This window comes from Malus sylvestris, chromosome 5 (assembly GCF_916048215.2).
Source record: "Malus sylvestris chromosome 5, drMalSylv7.2, whole genome shotgun sequence".
NCBI lineage: Eukaryota > Viridiplantae > Streptophyta > Magnoliopsida > Rosales > Rosaceae > Malus > Malus sylvestris.
The window spans coordinates 35,679,494-35,697,226 of record NC_062264.1 but is presented as its reverse complement, the minus strand read 5'-3'; the positions used below and the strand labels follow the sequence as shown (position 1 = coordinate 35,697,226).

Sequence of the window (17,733 nt, the reverse complement as noted above, 5' to 3'; positions counted from 1 at the left end):
TATAACCCAAGCTGACCAAATTAAGTATCAAACAATGACAGCATGGATTAATGTGATCTTGGAAACCTTGAAATCTTAGAGAGGTCTCCAAGCTGCTAATACATAAGGTCACAGAAATATGAACAGCCATGGAATATGTGCACCCCCACTTGGGGCCGGAAAGACATCGACACATTGCAGCTACAGCCCGAGGCGAAAAAAAAAATCAAAAAACAAACAATAATTCCACAAGAATGTCACAGCTCTGACAGAATGGCAGGGATGTAATGGGACAACTCGGCCGTCAGAGATTGAAATCCATTCACAAGCTGAGTGTGGAACTCCTGATCTTCCTCGCCGATCAATCTGAAGTGCACACGGATGGCACGCTTGCATACGGCCATGAATTCAAGGAGTGCAGCAATGAGTTGCTGCAGTTCCTGGGACCGCAACCTTGTTGCAGGCTCACCCGACAGGAATGCAGTGCACACACTCAGTACCCCACTGTTGACCTGCAAATGGAAAGTAAGAAAATCCGATCAGCAAACGAAATTGAGTCATGGAGTCAGCAGCAGATGAGTTATTGGGTTTAGAGAAACATAGGTTGAGAACGGAATTCCACCTGAACGGCAACACTGCCTTGAAGAATTCTCTGGAGGCTCTGGAGACGTGGAAGTTGATCCCCTTCAGAACTGCGAGGCTCTTCAAGTTCATTTCGTAAAGCAGCTGTCCGAGTTTCAATCATTCCAATGGCATTTTCTACTGGCGAGAACTCAAGCGATTCGGATTTGGTAACTAAAAGCCTGTTCACAAGAGCTGGGAATGAACCTTCAGTCTGAAGAACAGTCCGCCGCTTCCACTGGTCTTCCAATCCACCTTGAGTCTTTCCGTTTTTTGTAAATGGTGTATCAAACAAGAAACGATCAAAGACTCGTGCACGAACACTTCCAGTGGAAAGAGAAAAGATTCTCTCCCTTCTGCTTCCCAAATCTTCATCTTCCATGACTGGATCAACAGCAGTTATTTGCAGGTAGCAGACTCCAGGCTGCAATTCATCCGCCTTGACCTGCCTAGAATCTGGAATAATGTGTAACGTATGATTGCCATCCATCCTAGATTCGTATACGTGACTAAGTTTCTCCATTATATCACCTAGCCTTACATCGCGGGGCTCCCTGTATACATATTCCTCTCTATCCAACTTTCCGAATCTATCACCGTAAAACCCCACCCTATAGTATGTCGCATCAGTGAATGGAATTGGACTTGATTCCTGCTCAAGGATTGACTCATAGATATTGGTAAGCATCGTGTGACATTTACTCAGCTGTCCATACGCCCTCCTGCTTTTATAAACTGGAATAACAAGTTCCAGTATGCTTGCACAGAAATGAAAGAGTTCAGCTTGAGAAAACAGTTTATTTGCGAGTTGAAGGTACTTCACGGCAGAGTCAATGGTAAGTTTTGATGCACCATATCCCTCTACCTCAGCTGCAGATGTCTCAGAGCTGATCTCATTGCTGACCATCGGACAAATTTTACGTAGAGCAGTTATGTGGTCTTTGCTCCAAACACCATCATTTCTCGCAACAAGGGCCTACACAAGATTAAAACAAACCGTTAGCTAATAGTAAAGTAGCGAGCACTTCTGCACTTAAAAAACAGATAACAGATTTTGGGAATGGAAAAATGTTTAAGGCAGAGGTTGCACGGCGAAAAAACCAATTACCTGCATTACAATACCAGCCACAGCAACGGCACACTGAGCAGCTTCAGCCCAAGACTGCATTTCCTGATGTGCATCACATAGATGCAGTAACCACATTATGTGAAGATCTGGGACAGGGGCAAATGCCATAGCAAGTCTATAGAAGCTTTCGGCAGCAGCATATCTATCCATAGTCATCAAAGAGCCCTGCAAAACAATTTGTGGCAGTATTACAACATGAATCTAATATTCTCCTCATCTCAACATTTGTCAGAACTCAGATGAACAAGAAAAACTTAGGGCAACCCAATTTCGGGAAACAATAACATTGTTTCTGTTCACAAGGAAATCGATGGAGCAAGGTGGCACAGAGGTTTAATTTATATAGAGTACATGGCAATCAGTCGTATGCTTCCTTAATTTATGAATAGGATGGGGCATGAGGCATGAGAAACCACATGAAGTTTCACTACATTAGTTTTAAACCCAAAAAGAGAAAGCGTAAGAGTTATTTCTTTGATCATTGTCAAACTGCTTCTATTTTTAGGCATATAAATTAGTGGCTCGCTAACAATTATCTTCTAACAGCTGTAAAGGAATTTCCATTGTCTATAGTGAAAAGTGTTACTTTTGAAAATATTAGAACTTAAAAACCTACGAAAACAAAAAGAATCTATTAAAGAACCAAAGCACCTGGTAACACAAGATACAGATGTATATTCCCTACAAACAAAGTTGATGTAGGCGTTGTCAAACTGACCAGGAGTGCATGTTCCAAGCTGGCATCAAGAGCAAGAAGAAGACTGTCAGCGAGAAATTTCACTTCTGACCAGGACCATCTATTTTCTGTCATTTTTTCTGGAATTTCTAACAGAGCACCGTCAGGAATTCCACACTCTCTCAATAGACTGGGGCTCTTAGCTTCATCTGCCACTTCCTCAAGTGACTTTCGAAGACGCCGTGCTTCACCACTCTCTTCTAGTGTTCCATCAGCCTTCATCTGAGTCACTTGTACATCAGACATCAACTCTGACAATGTGATGATCAGCATGACCCTCAACCTTGCTGTTTGCATAAAGTAGTAGAAAGAACTCTACAACAAGAAGAAAAGAATGGGAATTATTTTTGGGTTGAGAATGAACAGGAGCATACAATGTCAATGTGTCGGGTAGCCTACCCTCATAAGCATTTGGAGCCCAATAACAGCCCTTTTTCTGATATTATCATTTCGGAACACCGCAAGTCGAAGAAGATGAAAAGTTACTTGCTTTAAGAAGCGGTCATTTTCCCTAGCCATCAAAGTTACACCATGAAGATTGAAGACACCGTTGAAGACAGGAAGCAATGATCTCCAGAAAGACAATGGTTGATTTCGAGAGAAGAAGCTCATGAATATGGCTGTGACACAATCAAATTTTCCATAGTCGGTGGCGATGCTGTGGGATGCTGCCATTATGGAGAACTTCTCAGTTATTTCCAAAACCTGAAGACTGACAGAAGCACTCAAGTTTTCTTCCCAGAGCTCCTGAAAAGGTGAAAGCTATTAACTACCTCAGTAGCAAAGAAATGACGGACAAGTTCGAAAGCATGAAATTTTTTATTGCAGAATGTAAATGGGGCTCATGCTGCAATCAAACAAACACACAATGCTTACACAAAACTTACTAATTTTTGTCTCAATATTGGATGCAAAGATTCTCTTAATGCTTGAGCAGAAGCTCCAATTCTAGAAGATTGTGCCTGAGCCAGTGCTTCTCTCAAGGAATACGGCTGGCTAGGGGAGCTTAACTGAGAATTTACTCTCTGCCACGAATAACTGTTTTCAGGAGTACCCTGAGGCTGCATTAAAGAGATTCCAAACTCTTGAGGAACGTTTGAAAATGTTGGTTTCGTTGTTATAAAAGTGAATGCTTCCAAGATGAGACATGAAACTACTAATGAAAGCAAAACAATATTCATCGTGTACTCTTGCCTCTTGTAAACTCCCTCATAAGAAGGACGAGAAAAGTTAACTCACCCTGACTTCTTGTCTAGATGCTTCAGACAGATAGTTGTTGATCGCAGGGGATAGTCTATCAGAATACTTGGGGGACGCAGGGGCATCGCCAACAACAGGACTGCGAGAACTAGATCCAATAAGCATGCCATCAGCAGGTTTTCTGTGCTGTAAAACACATGAAATACAACTAGTGTTACTGGGAGCATTTATATAAAATAAAAAATTGGAAAATACAGTATTTTTTTCTATATAATTCCTTTCACTGTGGAAGAAACACAAAGTGAACAAATTCAAGAATCTATGATCATAAAATGAGATATGTGCAGAGATGGACAAAAAAGAATAGGCCTCGGAACAAAATCCAATATGAGCTAAATTGATCCTCCAAAAAGAACTAAACTAGTATCTCAAGAATGAGAAAATGAACACCCTGAAAAATGAGAGCAAAAGCATACTTTTAGTCCTAACAAAATGAATAGAAGGTAAAAAATCATCAACTACGGAACCAAATATCCTACACAAGTAATTAATAAAAGGCAACCTCAAATAGAACAAGGCATTCCTCCATGAGTTTGAAAAACAATCTAGTTCTAGCAATGCTCTGCTGCCACGCCTTGACAAGTGATGAATCATCAAGGTTCCGTACAATTTGCAAAATTGCGACCAAAACTTCACGCTTTTCAACAGAATTGAGGTTGTAAAATACAGGCATTTCATCAAGAATCTGCATAGATAACAACACTAAATAAGATTTCTTAATTTTGACCACCAAATACCAATAGATATGCATATCATTCTATATTTTTCAACAGCATAAACTTTGATAATATTATAGTTGAGCACTGCCCGTATTAACCTACAATGGAATATATTATTTATTAGTAGGAAAATATACATACTGAAGTTGAAACAAAGGATGATGCTGATGGAAGTATCAACTATTGTGATTTACAAGAAGATATTTTGACACGATATTAGTAAACATTAATTGTAAAATGGATCTAAATTATAAACTTCAACAGATAGTATATCAATGTTAGCTATATGAGACGTATGATAAACTTTATACTTCTACTATAGTGTAAAAAAGTATCTTTACTTATGGAATACTCAATTTTTCATAACCAAGAATTCTGTGTGAAACCATCTCTGGCAACCCCAAAACCAGAAATGCCCCAATAAATTGGCATTACCCCCAAGGTTCAATCTCTGTGGCAATATCAAAACCCCAAATATTTTAAGTAGACTCCCGTTAGCAGGGATAAACAATAGAGGGAGGAAAATGTAACAGAAAACAACTATACATTGCACAAGGAAAATAAAACTGCACCTGTCCAATAAGTGGAAAATAGAGCTGGGCTATATATAGTTTATCTTCAGGCTTTTGGTATCGTGCATCAAACTCATGCTTGCACAAAAGGACTACCAAAATTCTAGCTGCCTACACACATCAAATGAAAGAGTTTGAACAGAATCATCACATATTTTGCACATTTATCAACAACATCATGATTTTCAAAACTTGGCAAATTTACGCATATCATGCATCCTAGTGGTGCATGCTTCCACTTTTTTTTTCTTTTTTTTTAACAAAAATTGCTGTGCAAATTGAGGGGTGATGAGGTGTATAAATGTATCCACCAACATAAGCATAAAAGAAATGTCAATGCAGATTTTCTACTGTAAGCCTCTTGTTTCTTATTAAATAACAAAGAAACAATGACAATAAATACGTAAATAAAGACTATCGACTACAAACTCACCTTTGCTCGCAGAGACAAATCGTCATGATCCCACGTAAGAAATAGCTCTTGTATTAAAACAGACGAAAGGTAATTCCTATGACATAGCATTCACTTCATCAAGACACACTAAACAATACTCAAAGCTTCTTATACAAGTAACCAAAGTCTTGAGCAAATAATAGAGGATTTCATTCAGAAATATCTGCATTCAAATGCATAATCAAAGAGATAAAATAAATCTTTCCTTTCTTATTAGAACAACTTCCAAGGAGAGGGATCAGGATAGTGAAGGGAACAAACCTACTCCATCCCCATGTGGAATGAGTACAGTGTATAGTTTGTAAAGACAGGATACAAAACTGTTTGAAGTAATTAAACAAAATATGAACTAGTAATCTAATGAATTCATCAAATTGGTAAATCTTTGGGTGCGGGTGCGTAAATTATGATAGAAGACATACTTCTCTTTTTCAATAGTTCATCAGTGGTTTCCACTGTTAACAGTAAGAGGGTGAGATAACAAAAAAGGATATTAAAGGATAAGTTACCTATCAGAAGGGTCTCTCCCAGGCATTTCCACAAAAAGGTCGTGATCGCATATAATTTGTAGAAATGTGAGCTTGCAATCATGCAGAACCAGTTGGCAAACCCCAGAAAACTTGTCCAGGTACAAGGACACCTACAGCACATTAAAGAGACCCATAAAGTGAATAGAAACTACATATTGGCAACCGGGAAGGTTAAATAAATGTGAAACCTAATCCTTAGGTTGGCTCTTTCAATCTCATTTTAAACCCCAGAAAACTTGTGCAGGTACAAGGACACCTGCATACATGATTCATCTAGAGCAGTATTTGTTAACTCAAAATTTTCATTACGTTATTTCGTTGTACATATATCTCTCTGGACTCCCCTCTGCTCTAGTAGCACTAATGGAAACCACAAAAGAAATATATCTACATTCTACACACAATGAAAGGATAGGAGAAAGATTTGATTGAAAACTTGAACAAAATATTTACCAAGGCTATGCACCTTTGATATAACACCCTAGCTCAGCCCTAAGTTCTGAACAATGAAAGTTAAGCAGAAGGCATACCAATTCAAAAACTTGGCGAGGTTCAATGATGGACAAGAGGTCATAACAAAAGAAAGCTAAACTGCTGTTTAAACGCTTTGCTAAGCTTAATCCCTTCTTACAACGTTCATGCACTTCAGTTAGTAGGCAATCATACAACTGCATTATACATCTGAATACACCTTCTTTCAATTGCATAGGCGGAATATCTTCACCTGCAAAAAAAAAATATATATATATATATATATATTATACCAAAGGAACCTGAAGAAGATTCAAGAAAAGAGGAATTTCTCTGGAAATACACGTCAAAATAACAGGGTAATCTCAAACCCAGGTACAAAACGAGAGTTAAATCGCTTCAAAAGCATCTGTTAGAGATAAAAACTAAATTCAGGAGATTCAAGAAAATTCCAGAAAATTCCAGAAATGCTAACTGTGAAATTCAGAGATAAAAACAAAATCTGCCAGAACAATCTGCAATTGGCATGAAGTTTAAACTGTACAGAAAAATCCAATAAGCTAGGATAAGAAAGCCATCTAGGAAAACCGTTCTATAAATGAAAACAAAATTGCCAAAATATACCATCCTATTTGAATGATCGTTGAATCATTTAATGTAAGTATGTCTAACCTAGACTTTAACAACCTTAAAGCTCTAAGAACAAAGAAACAATGATTGTGAACATTTGTGTCAGAGAGAAAATTCAATTTTATGCATGATTAGTGAATTTTCACTGAAAGCTAATAAATTCTGGGTCCACCAAATACATCATCTGCGTGCTTCAATATATTCTCTCCATTGGTTTACCGGCCATTTATTTACATGATATTGCCAACATGTACAATGGTTGCTAGACAGAAATCTAACTGCTGAAATTTTGATTTTCTACATGTAATTACTGGTATGTTATGTCTGGTCACTAGAAAGTTGTGTATGAGGTGAGAATAGCTGTGCTGTTTATTGGGAACACTCCCAAATATATAATTAAAATAGCAACCAGAGGATATGTAAGTAGTAAATTTCCTCAAAGTGAAATATACCTAAAGGAATATTATGATAGAAAAGACGCATCTTCTCCAATGCCATTGACTTGACAATTAGCTCAAGGAAAAACCAGGCCATTGCCAAAACATCATCATACACAGGTCCAACACGATATCCTTTAGCCTGCACAATGAATTCATAAAGTTAAACGGAGCTGTTGGCAAATAGTAATGATGAGAATCATGAACCCTATCTTGCAGTCACCACAGAATTTAAGGTGAAAGCATTAAGAATCAGCACAAGCATAGTTCACCAAAAGCAGAATTCTCAACCAAATTGGTAGGAAACCTCAAAACCCAATGTGGTGATCAAGAAAACCACATTTTAATATAATTGGCATATGAAAATCACCAGCAGGACAGGCATACCTTACTACGAGCCAAACTCCCCCAAACAGTTGACAAACCAGGATAAACTGGTGGTTGACGACCCCCAAAGTCATCAAAAGCGTAATCAACGTAATTAACTAGGAAATGATTTCTCTCAGCATCATCAACCGACTCTTGCTGCACCCTATAGAAGTCATTTCACACATGTCAAACTAAAATTCAAAAGGCTATCAGAAATTAATGCAATAAGTAAATAAGTGGAAGTGCTAAGGCTGGTCCAGAGCACAAATTTTACACCAAAGGGCCAATGTCTACATGTACGGCACAGGACTTACATGTCTAAATTTTAAGCATGTCTTGGTTGTGTTCTGTGATAACCCTAACCCAAAACACGACCGATCAATTTTAGGTTTCCAAATAGGAAAACCCAACATCATTCGCTAATTCAATGTTTTCTGTATTATTTTAGCCATATTTATTTTCTTTCTTTTTTCAGCCAACAAAACAAGAAGGAAAAACAAAAGAATACTAAACAAAACACCTTACAACACCATAAACACAGGACAACCTGTTAAAATATTGCACAACAATGGTTGGAAACATGTTTCAAAGAAAACACACATCCACACTAAATAAACCATAGCCAAAAGGATTTTTCCAGAAGCAAAAAGATAAATAAAAAAGTAATACATGAAGAATTTTCTATAAAGTATAGCTTTCACCACACCATATTGCAAAGTTAATGCATGCCTAAGAAATACAATTACATAATATCATGATAACAAAGTTAGTTATGGAAGAGACAAACAAGAAAAGTTTCAAAAAAATAAATAGTTAATTTTTTATAATTAATAATTTCACTTCTGATTCTGAACTATGATATAAATAACAATTCTGAAATAGCAAAAATCATTAATCACAGCTAAACAACACACCGGGTGACGATATTAACCATGGCTCTGAAAGCTGCAACCTGAAAGCAGCGGTAGAATCAGAAGGGCAGAAACTAGTCAGTAGAAGGATGATTATCAGATAATCTTGAAAAGTTACCAAAGGAATTAACGAACACTAATTCAAGAAAATAAGGACAACAAGTGGAGCCACAGGAACAACTAACAATAAAAATCAGTACTACCTGGAGGGTTTCTCCACCGTTTCCTATTAGATGGAGAAGCATATTCAAAATTGGATGTAGAAACTGAAGCAAAGCAACGGAATCAACATTCTTCAAACTGTTAATAGCCTGCATGCCAAGCCATCATACACTTGAATCACTTCTTCAAATAGAGCCGGTTAACCACAGAGCCCAGGCGGAAAAAGTACATACAAAAAAGCAAAAAACTACACTAACTGTTGCACGCCCAACACTCAGATAATACCAACCAAATGTTAGCGGTATATTGAGAGTTTTTTTATTTATATATTGTGAACCTAAAGGGAAAAATCAGTACCATGTATTGTCGAATTTCTATGATAACTGAATAATGGAATCTTCACTACCATAAAATAAAATAAAACAGGACAAATGGATTTGAAATAAACAATTAAAAGGAAAAATACCTCCAGAAGTTCAGAACCCCAAGGTGCACTTGTTCGAAGAGTGTGCCTATCGTATTCAAGAAAAAAATCTCTTATGCGCTCATTGATAGGATACAGCGACGAACATAGTCTTAAGCGCAATCGAAAGATATTCTTTCCATCTTCCAAATAATCCAACCTCTCCTGGTTACGGGGAAGGGGAGTGGAATTGTCAGTTTAAGAAAACGAAGTGGGCACATAAATGCTTAAAAGCTTCCTACCAACTACAAGATTAGAAAGCTGTTTGTATTTATGAGACTAGAAAAAATGGTTTTGATATCCAGGATAACGGCACAGCATACAGGGTAATGGCTTAAAAACATCAATGAATGGGGCATGCAAAATAACCGAGAAATAAAATGTTAATATACTTGTCAAGAAAAATCTGAGATTTCCACCGTTATATCCCTTCTAAGATAAACTGAGGTTAACTCTAAAGTAGTATACAAATAAAATTGAAAATGAATAAAACGAAAAGACTCAAATATTTTATATACTTTCACTAGTAGAAAGTAAACAACTTATAAACTCATTATGAATTGCAAACATACTCTGCCCATATCCTGGAGATAATGTGGAACCAGCTCTCTCATAATTGGCAAAGAAATTTCAGAGCGCAACCTGAGTTGGAAAACAACCATTATTGCTTTAAGATGCTATCAATTTTGGGTAACATTAAAAGTCAAAACTCTAAAGGCCATGAAAACATAAAACATATAGCAAGATGGTAATAAAACTAAAGCACAATTTTAAATTTGCAGTTAATTGATGTAACAAACAGGAATGGTGAAAACATGATATTGTTATGAGTAGTGCTATTCATCCACCCATTTTACTTCTCACATACCCTTGTTAATTTTTGTCCGTTGATCTTTTACAATTCATTCGATCCAACAACCAGAAATTGAGAGGGGAGTGTAAGAGGTAACAATAGGTGTGTGGATAGCACCACCCTTGTTTAATTGGGAAAATTTGTTTGCATAGTCCATTATTAGCATTGAAACTCAACAGAAATAATTACAGTACTGTATTTGCATCATTTATCCAAACTAAAGGCATGCTCTTAGATACAAGTTATACAGTTGCTTTGACAAAAGCATCTTTAACTACCATAGAAGCAGGCATTTGTAACACTGGCATAAACTCTCAAACTATTTAAACTACTACATTGGATAAAGATTAGTTTCAAAGGAATAACCAAACAATATATTAAGCGAGCAACCACATGACCAAAAATTGTGCTGAGTTTCATTCAGTTTAAGAACAAAAGAGGAAGAAAGATCAGGTTGAAGGCAAATACATACTGAGCATGCGTGGATAATGGAAGTGCCGCGTATCCAATTACTACCTGAAAAGTGAATGGATGAAGTAATCATTTTAATGAAGTGAATAAGATAAAACTAAAGCAACAAGGCAAAACCAGCTAGTCCTTCAGAGAAATAAAGCTTAAAAAATGAACTTACAGGCTTTGGAGCTTCCAATTTTGTTTGAAGATCTACATGAAAGAAAGTAAATAAAAGATGATGTGTTGGTGTCCAGGTAGCAGGGAGGGAGAGTTTGATCTCATCATGGTAGCAGGCCACCCTAGCCCCAACAGTCACTTGTGTTTGAGCCCACTTCTGTAGTGATGCACCTGGTTCCCTTGGATACATTGCCTGGTCAAATCAGTTGTACAAAACATACACGTAAGGGAAAATTCAGAACAGTGAACAGCTTAAATCAGAATAATCAAGGCATAATTACCTCCAAAGGCTGTCTACGAATATCATTATCATCCTCCCGCAGTTCAACTCTTATGAACAAATTCCTCTTCCGACTCAAACTAACAGTCATGGGATATACATATAGGCAATGAAAAAGCTGCAAGAAAGGCTCATTTCTTGTTGTCGTACGGAAGTCGAAAGCTTGAAACTGGAAGTTAATCAAAGCAAAACACTTAGTATATCAGACATGTAAAATTAAAAAACATAGTCAAAATTGATAAAACTATTCATTGGAATAGATGTTTCTGAACACATCCTTCCATATGTCACAAATATTATTATACAAATATGAATATATATATATATGTGTGTGTGTGTGTGTGTGTGTGTGTGTACGCACTTGCGTGCGTGTTCCAAATGTGTGTGTGACCGTCTATTACAGCCAACTAGAACAGCAATACAGATCATCTGACTCAAATATTACAGCCACAGTGAAAGCTAAACAACTCAACCCCTAACAAATTACACACATAAACAGAAACCTAAAAAATAAAAAATAAAAATAAAAAACTAAGAAACAGCTGCCTCTCAGCTGACAATCGGAAAGAAGAAAGAGCCTGATGTAGGGGTGTCATATTTTTAAAACCATTTGTGCAGAAAAATAATGACTAGCAGTAAGAAGTTCAAGACAGAAAGCATTATGATGCGTATACTTACATCATCAGTACTAGGAATTGAAGCATTTGGTCCATTTCCAGATATTTCTTTGGTGTCAGAAGAATTCCACTTAGAGCTGCTACCCTGAGGACCATCCAAACCATTACTTGGGAGCTTCCCAAATGTGGAATCGGTAATGCGGTCATCAATAGAATCATTGGTAACACTACCACTTTCTGATACATTTTCCAAGTCAACAGTGTCATTCTGGTGCTTCTCGATTTCCAGCCTCAAAACACCTTTCACAGGTTTATGAATCTTGCGTTTGGGATCCTAAAATTGTCAGGAAAAACAAACCATCATAATCTGAACAACAGGCATCTAATGAAAGCTCCAAAAGTCAGAAACTGTCCGTCAGTAGGTACTACATAATTTGGGGGAAATAGGAAATGCAGACAAGAAAAATTCATACCTACAAAGTGAATACATGTGCAGGAACATTTAATAAATACCACAGAGGTATTAAATATTCATACGAGAGGATTTCTGCATACCTGAAGTGAGTCTTCAGTATAGCATTCTTTAACTTTATTTAAGTTTGATATTTCGACAACAACAGAGCTTCGACTTGAATAACCTAGCTTCCCATCTAATGTGACCTTTGCACTAGGCTCAAACACACCATCATGAGAACTTGTACCAGATATACTAGGAGCAAGAGGACTGCTTGGGGAAGCAGACCCACCAGAAGCTGCACCAATGCTGTTATCAAATAATGAAACAATAGCCCAGGCGAAGGACTCTCTGTAAGGCATTATTTGAGACCACACCTGCAGTTTTTGCTTTTCTTTCTCAGTCAAGTGTACCTGTTCAGGTAGAGTGAACAAAGATTTTATACAAAACAGAAAACTTAGCAATTTTTAAATTTATTTTTTCATGCCATACAGTTTTTAAGAATCGAGTAACATATATATTTCAACATACTGGTTCTTTGCGTGAATAAACTGAAGGTGTAACCCCGCCTTCTTCTGTGGCATGCTTCTCTAACTGGATTAGCAGACAAACTGATGATGATGGAGCATCTAAATAGAAGATTCCGCGAGGTTCAATAGAAATCTTCAGCAAAAAAATGACAGAGGCAATAGTAAATTTGTTAGTCATAAATATATCCCAAAAATTAACTCCTAAAAATAATAAGTAAAGAAAAAGCAATAAAATTGACAGGGAAAAAAGTTAAATTGATCTTTTAGCTTACATCCTGCCTTTCAGTTGGTGCATGACGAAAATAAAAGTCCTCTGACAATTTTTCTCTTCTCTCCCTATTGTATAAGCACATTGTACCATAAAATGGCTCTACATGAGAGAGGGAGGGAGGGAGGAAGGAGAGGGCAAGAGAGAGAGAGTGAGAGAGAGAGAGAACAAAGTCAGAAATCTTGAAACATCTCAACATTACAATAGCAGTGGTACAAAGTGAGCACCAATAATACCGCACCAGTACAAAGGGCACATCACTCACCAGCTAATCCCGCTTGAAATGATAGGGAAAGAACCTTCACTGAGATCTTCAATCCACTGAGACAGCCCAAATGAATAGAGAAAAAGACAATTAATAAACACGGGGACAAAGAACCAGAAAAGCAGAAACAAACTTCTAGTCAACAAAAAGATTTGTAGAACTTCCATACTGAGATATTGGAGTTTCTGGAATCCTTTGTCCGAATATCATTGACCTTTCATTTTCCCAATCAAATGCTGGTTCATAGGCAGGAAGGGGAGATTGACCAAAATGCTGCATATACAGTATCACATTTAAGAGAATTAACACTAGAAAGGGGCAGGTGGCTCATTGATTAAAAAAGCAAGGTACTGAACAAAGTTAAACTTATGTTGAATGTATAAACCTATCCTCAAACCAGTACAACCTTTGGATCATTGGACTGTACTGAATCGGATACAGTAGCCTCTGTGAATTGTCTTCCCGAGGTACTGGGGACATCATCATCAGTAGTATCTTCCACCTTGGTTCGCCTTGCACTTGCAAGATGCATCTCTGCAAATAGATTCAATATATATCAAGAACTCTACCAAGTAGTAGATTGCAAAAAAACAGTTCAGCAGGGTTCCCTCAAATCTACTGCAATTTAACTTGTTATTCTCAAACGCTTAGCATCTAACAGGCGGCCGATCAAATAATCAGTTCTAATACTTGGATTACACCACTCTTGCGCTAGACTGACACCCACTCCAGCCGGGACAAATTCAGAACAACATGTACTCCCTAAATCTTTCACTACCTTTAAATATTTCACAAAACTATATATCCTATTCCAAAAAACCAAATTAGAAGAATTCTATGGTTTTAACTTAATATTGCCATTTGAACCAGGTAGATAAAATAAGAAATACAGGAGAAAGAATCAAACTTTTATCATTACTTAAGCACTCTAGGAAAATGGGCTTCAACCAGATATTGGTAATGTACAAATTTACACCAATTCTATACTTTTGCAAAAAGGGTTTCAATCGTTTAACGAAAAGGGAGCATGGTGCCCAATTAGGAAAGTTTCCAGAGATATAATCTAAAAACTTTAAACCCTTCTGATACAAAAACCCAAATGCACCCCCATTTCAGCATGCTCGAGTAAGCAAAAGACTAAAAGACCAAAAGAAGGGTGCTGTATACCGGTTTCAATGTCAGTGTCAGGACCCTCATAAATCTGGTTCTGGAATGAGGGCGGTCCAACACTCTCATAGTGACCATACTTGTTGTCATCCTTCACCCAGTCAGTTGTATAGCACTGCACCAACTCCTTCAGATGTGGCCACTGCTCCAAATTCTCCTCAAACTACAAAAACCCAATTCACCAAACAATAAAAAAGTAGCCATTTTTAAGTCTTACCCTCAAAAATCAAACTCATACAAACATACACCCACATTACATTGCTTTGCCAGTAAACAAAATACTCAAAAAAAACAATACAATTAACTGCATTTTCTAAATTATAATTCTTGGAATCTTTTAACCCAAATAAACAAAAGGGTAGATAAAACAAAGACCGAGAGTGAAACACATTACCTTGTTCTGCCATTTGGTAGTATACGGAGTGGAATCGCGGCGAGGCCGCAGGCTGAGCATGGCGGATCTATTGGGTCGGGGGTTCAAGAACAAGAGGGCGAAGAAAATACTGGGCTTCTCTCGAATTTGCGAAATTTGTCTTCTTTTTTCCTCTTTCTTTATGTATTTTAATGGCGGACGCAGACAGCAGTATGGGGAGAAAACATAAAATGTAGTGGTGTATTTGGTAGATCGTAACAGCAACCAAAAGCTAAAAAACAGACAAATTTACAGAAATAATGTGTGAGTTTTGAAGGAAAGGATGAGGGGGGGAGAGAGAGGGGAGAGAGAGAGAGAGCTTGGAGCAAGAAATAGCTGAAGTCAAGAGGAGTTCAACTGGAGAGAAACGCCAAAGCAGGTCTTGGCTGTTTTATCGCACCCCAATGCTTCGGGTCTGGCCCCTGCCTTTGTTTATTAGTTTTTTAGCTTTATACAAAATTAGAATTAAGAATTAAGTATCATTTTTTTCTACCAAATCAATAGTTTTCTATGCAAGGTAATACAAAAAATTAATTTTCAATGCAATGTAATGACATTCCATTATATATTTTCATATAACCTAGTTTGAAACTGCTTTTTTAAAAGGCACTTGTGCTGCTAAGAAATATTTTTAGTGCTTTTTGAAATAGCATTTGAAGTGTTTTTTGAAATAAACACACAATTGGTGATTCTTCCATAAAACATTTCAAGTGCATTTTTAACCGAAAAGTACTTTTAACTTTTTCTGCCAAATATAGTAAGAAGTGTTTTTAGTTATTTTAAATCTTCATATTTCACATATGGTGCTAAATATGGTCTTATTATCATTAGTCATCTAGCAATGAGCTTATCAGAATTATTGTAAAAAGAACAAAATTAAGTATGGAGCATGAAAGTTGAGAGATTAAGTGGTGATCATAAGTGGTAATGAGTCCTATGTCACTCATGTATGGAAAAGTGAAGTGCCTCGTATATTCATTTGTAATGTTTTATACTAAGACACGTTTTAAGCCTGAATGATAGGTCATGAGATCACGTATAATTATAGTACCTTGTTCAAACTATAGACTTGCAACGTTCTTCCTCACCAAGTTCAAATACTTTGCTTCCTTCTGCTTTAGCCACCGCTATGCACAAATGTATATACACTTTTATACCATCACTAACTTTACAATAAGAGACTAACGCAGCTTTTTAGTGACCATTTCTCCTAACTATTGCTGGCCATTCATGCGTACTTTGATTGAGTTTGGCCACTTCACCCATCTAATATCTTAAGTTATCCAACTAGATTCAGTGACTCAAATGATTCATGTACTATATCTACTCAAATATTTTTTTTTCTATAACAAATTTGGCATTGTGAAGGAATTCTGATAGTTTCTTCAAAGTCGTCCTTTGGAGTGGTCTTAAAACAAGCATAACTTCATATGAAATAGTAAAAAATAGATGTCTCAACTTATGAACTGTAGAGGTAGAGCAGAAGTTGCGCAAACAATTCCTTGTTATTGTTTCGCTTCTAAGAAAAGCAATTGGTATTTTGCTTTCACCAGTTGGTATTTTGCTTCCAACCTAATTAAACTTGAAACATAAGTAACAACTAGTATATATGTCTACACATGCATCTAGGGTTTTAATGGCAACCTTTTTAATTCCCTGCGTATCCTATGAAGGAAGTGGGTGGCTTTTTGGACCTTTTGGAAGTGCTTATGGCTTTTACTGTTGAGCTTTATATAGTAATGGATGACAAACTTGTTATATCAGCACAAGTGGAATTTTATATATAGAAAAACGCCAGTTGGAAGGGGATGGGACCGATGGGTTGCTTAAAGCGTGTCACATGGTAGATTTGCTACTTCGTTAACATAATCATTGCCTCGCTATTTCTGCTTGAAAAGAATACTAATTTGAGTTGAGAGGTGAATTCCGTATTCTCATTTGATTTTTTAAGTCTTTCTGCTAAAATTATGTCTTATGAGTATCTTTTATTTTATTTTATTCGATGAAAAGAGAAGAAAGATTTTAGAGGTGATTCATTCTCTAGAACTCGAGGCTTGTAGGTTAAGCAGTTAAAATGTTAAGAATAAAATTGGTTCTTCAATGGATGAGGATAAGTTCTTCCTCAAGTTTAGGTTGATTTACGAAACTTTATGCTTATGATCAAAATCGTTCATATTATAAATCACTTTTTAAATATCATTAATCGAAAGTATTAGTAAAATATGAGCTTGTTTAGTCAACGAACTGTATACAAACAAATAAACATATACGGTAAAAAAATTAAGAGGCGTTTATTTATTAGTTACAATAGATTGGCTAAACAATCTCAAATTTAATTGGTAATTTGTAAAGATGATTTTTACATAAATATTTATAATATGAATTATTTCGATTATAAATACGAAGTTTTGTAAATCGTCTACTAAGTGAATCGAGGAGGAACTCCTCAATCTTGATGAGCCAAGCATTGCTCTAAAATATTTTCTCAAGGGGCTCAATGTTCAAGTATTTCAGCTGCACTTGAGCTCGACAAAAACAACTTACATTATACGAGTTTACAACCATGTGACATCTCGTGCCAATGAAATAATTTATATTAATCTTGGTAAATTTAAGTTGTAATCCAAATTTTTTTATCCTAGATGTTCATTGAGTTTACAACCATATAACGTCTCGTGCCAGTTGTGGATGCAAATTTTCTCCTCCTCAATCTTAGACGATTTTGCACCTACAAAACAACTAGCACCTTAGGTTAAAGCCAAAAGCCTCACGCGTCCACGATGAATGTAGGGGCTTTGGCTGAAGAACCTTCGA

At 36.7% G+C, this 17,733-nt stretch overlaps 1 protein-coding gene and 1 long non-coding RNA gene across 2 annotated transcripts; both read right to left on the bottom strand.

The window, feature by feature from the left end:
- Positions 1–20: 20 nt before the first annotated feature.
- On the bottom strand, positions 21–15,322 carry LOC126624573 (guanine nucleotide exchange factor SPIKE 1-like). Its single transcript, XM_050293637.1, has 30 exons — positions 14,902–15,322; positions 14,508–14,670; positions 13,747–13,874; positions 13,510–13,613; positions 13,341–13,396; positions 13,080–13,177; positions 12,809–12,940; positions 12,379–12,690; positions 11,885–12,157; positions 11,208–11,375; positions 10,928–11,119; positions 10,769–10,812; positions 10,016–10,085; positions 9,447–9,608; positions 9,022–9,129; positions 8,822–8,859; positions 7,926–8,070; positions 7,554–7,680; positions 6,531–6,724; positions 5,980–6,110; positions 5,450–5,525; positions 5,017–5,127; positions 4,228–4,410; positions 3,705–3,851; positions 3,353–3,526; positions 2,865–3,212; positions 2,448–2,780; positions 1,709–1,894; positions 602–1,576; positions 21–491 (listed from the first exon to the last, which is right to left on the bottom strand). Exons 1-30 carry the CDS (start codon positions 14,959–14,961, stop codon positions 237–239), a joined length of 5,493 nt encoding a protein of 1,830 aa, XP_050149594.1. The 5' UTR covers positions 14,962–15,322; the 3' UTR covers positions 21–236.
- LOC126624577 (uncharacterized) lies at positions 2,051–2,441 on the bottom strand. The gene is made up of 2 exons (XR_007624153.1): positions 2,346–2,441; positions 2,051–2,254 (listed from the first exon to the last, which is right to left on the bottom strand). It is a non-coding gene; the product is annotated as an uncharacterized LOC126624577 (long non-coding RNA).
- Positions 15,323–17,733: the final 2,411 nt, after the last annotated feature.

What these genes read in the sequence shown, in the direction of transcription:
- LOC126624573 (XM_050293637.1), bottom strand. Translation starts at nt 14,961, where the DNA reads ATGCTCAGCCTGCGGCCTCGCCGCGATTCCACTCCGTATACTACCAAA. An exon ending in ATACTGAAGACTCACTTCAG is followed by an intron (nt 12,158 to 12,378) that starts GTATGCAGAAAT and finishes TGACAATTTTAG; the next exon opens with GATCCCAAACGCAAGATTCA. An exon ending in AATTGGAAGCTCCAAAGCCT is followed by an intron (nt 10,813 to 10,927) that starts GTAAGTTCATTT and finishes TTCACTTTTCAG; the next exon opens with GTAGTAATTGGATACGCGGC.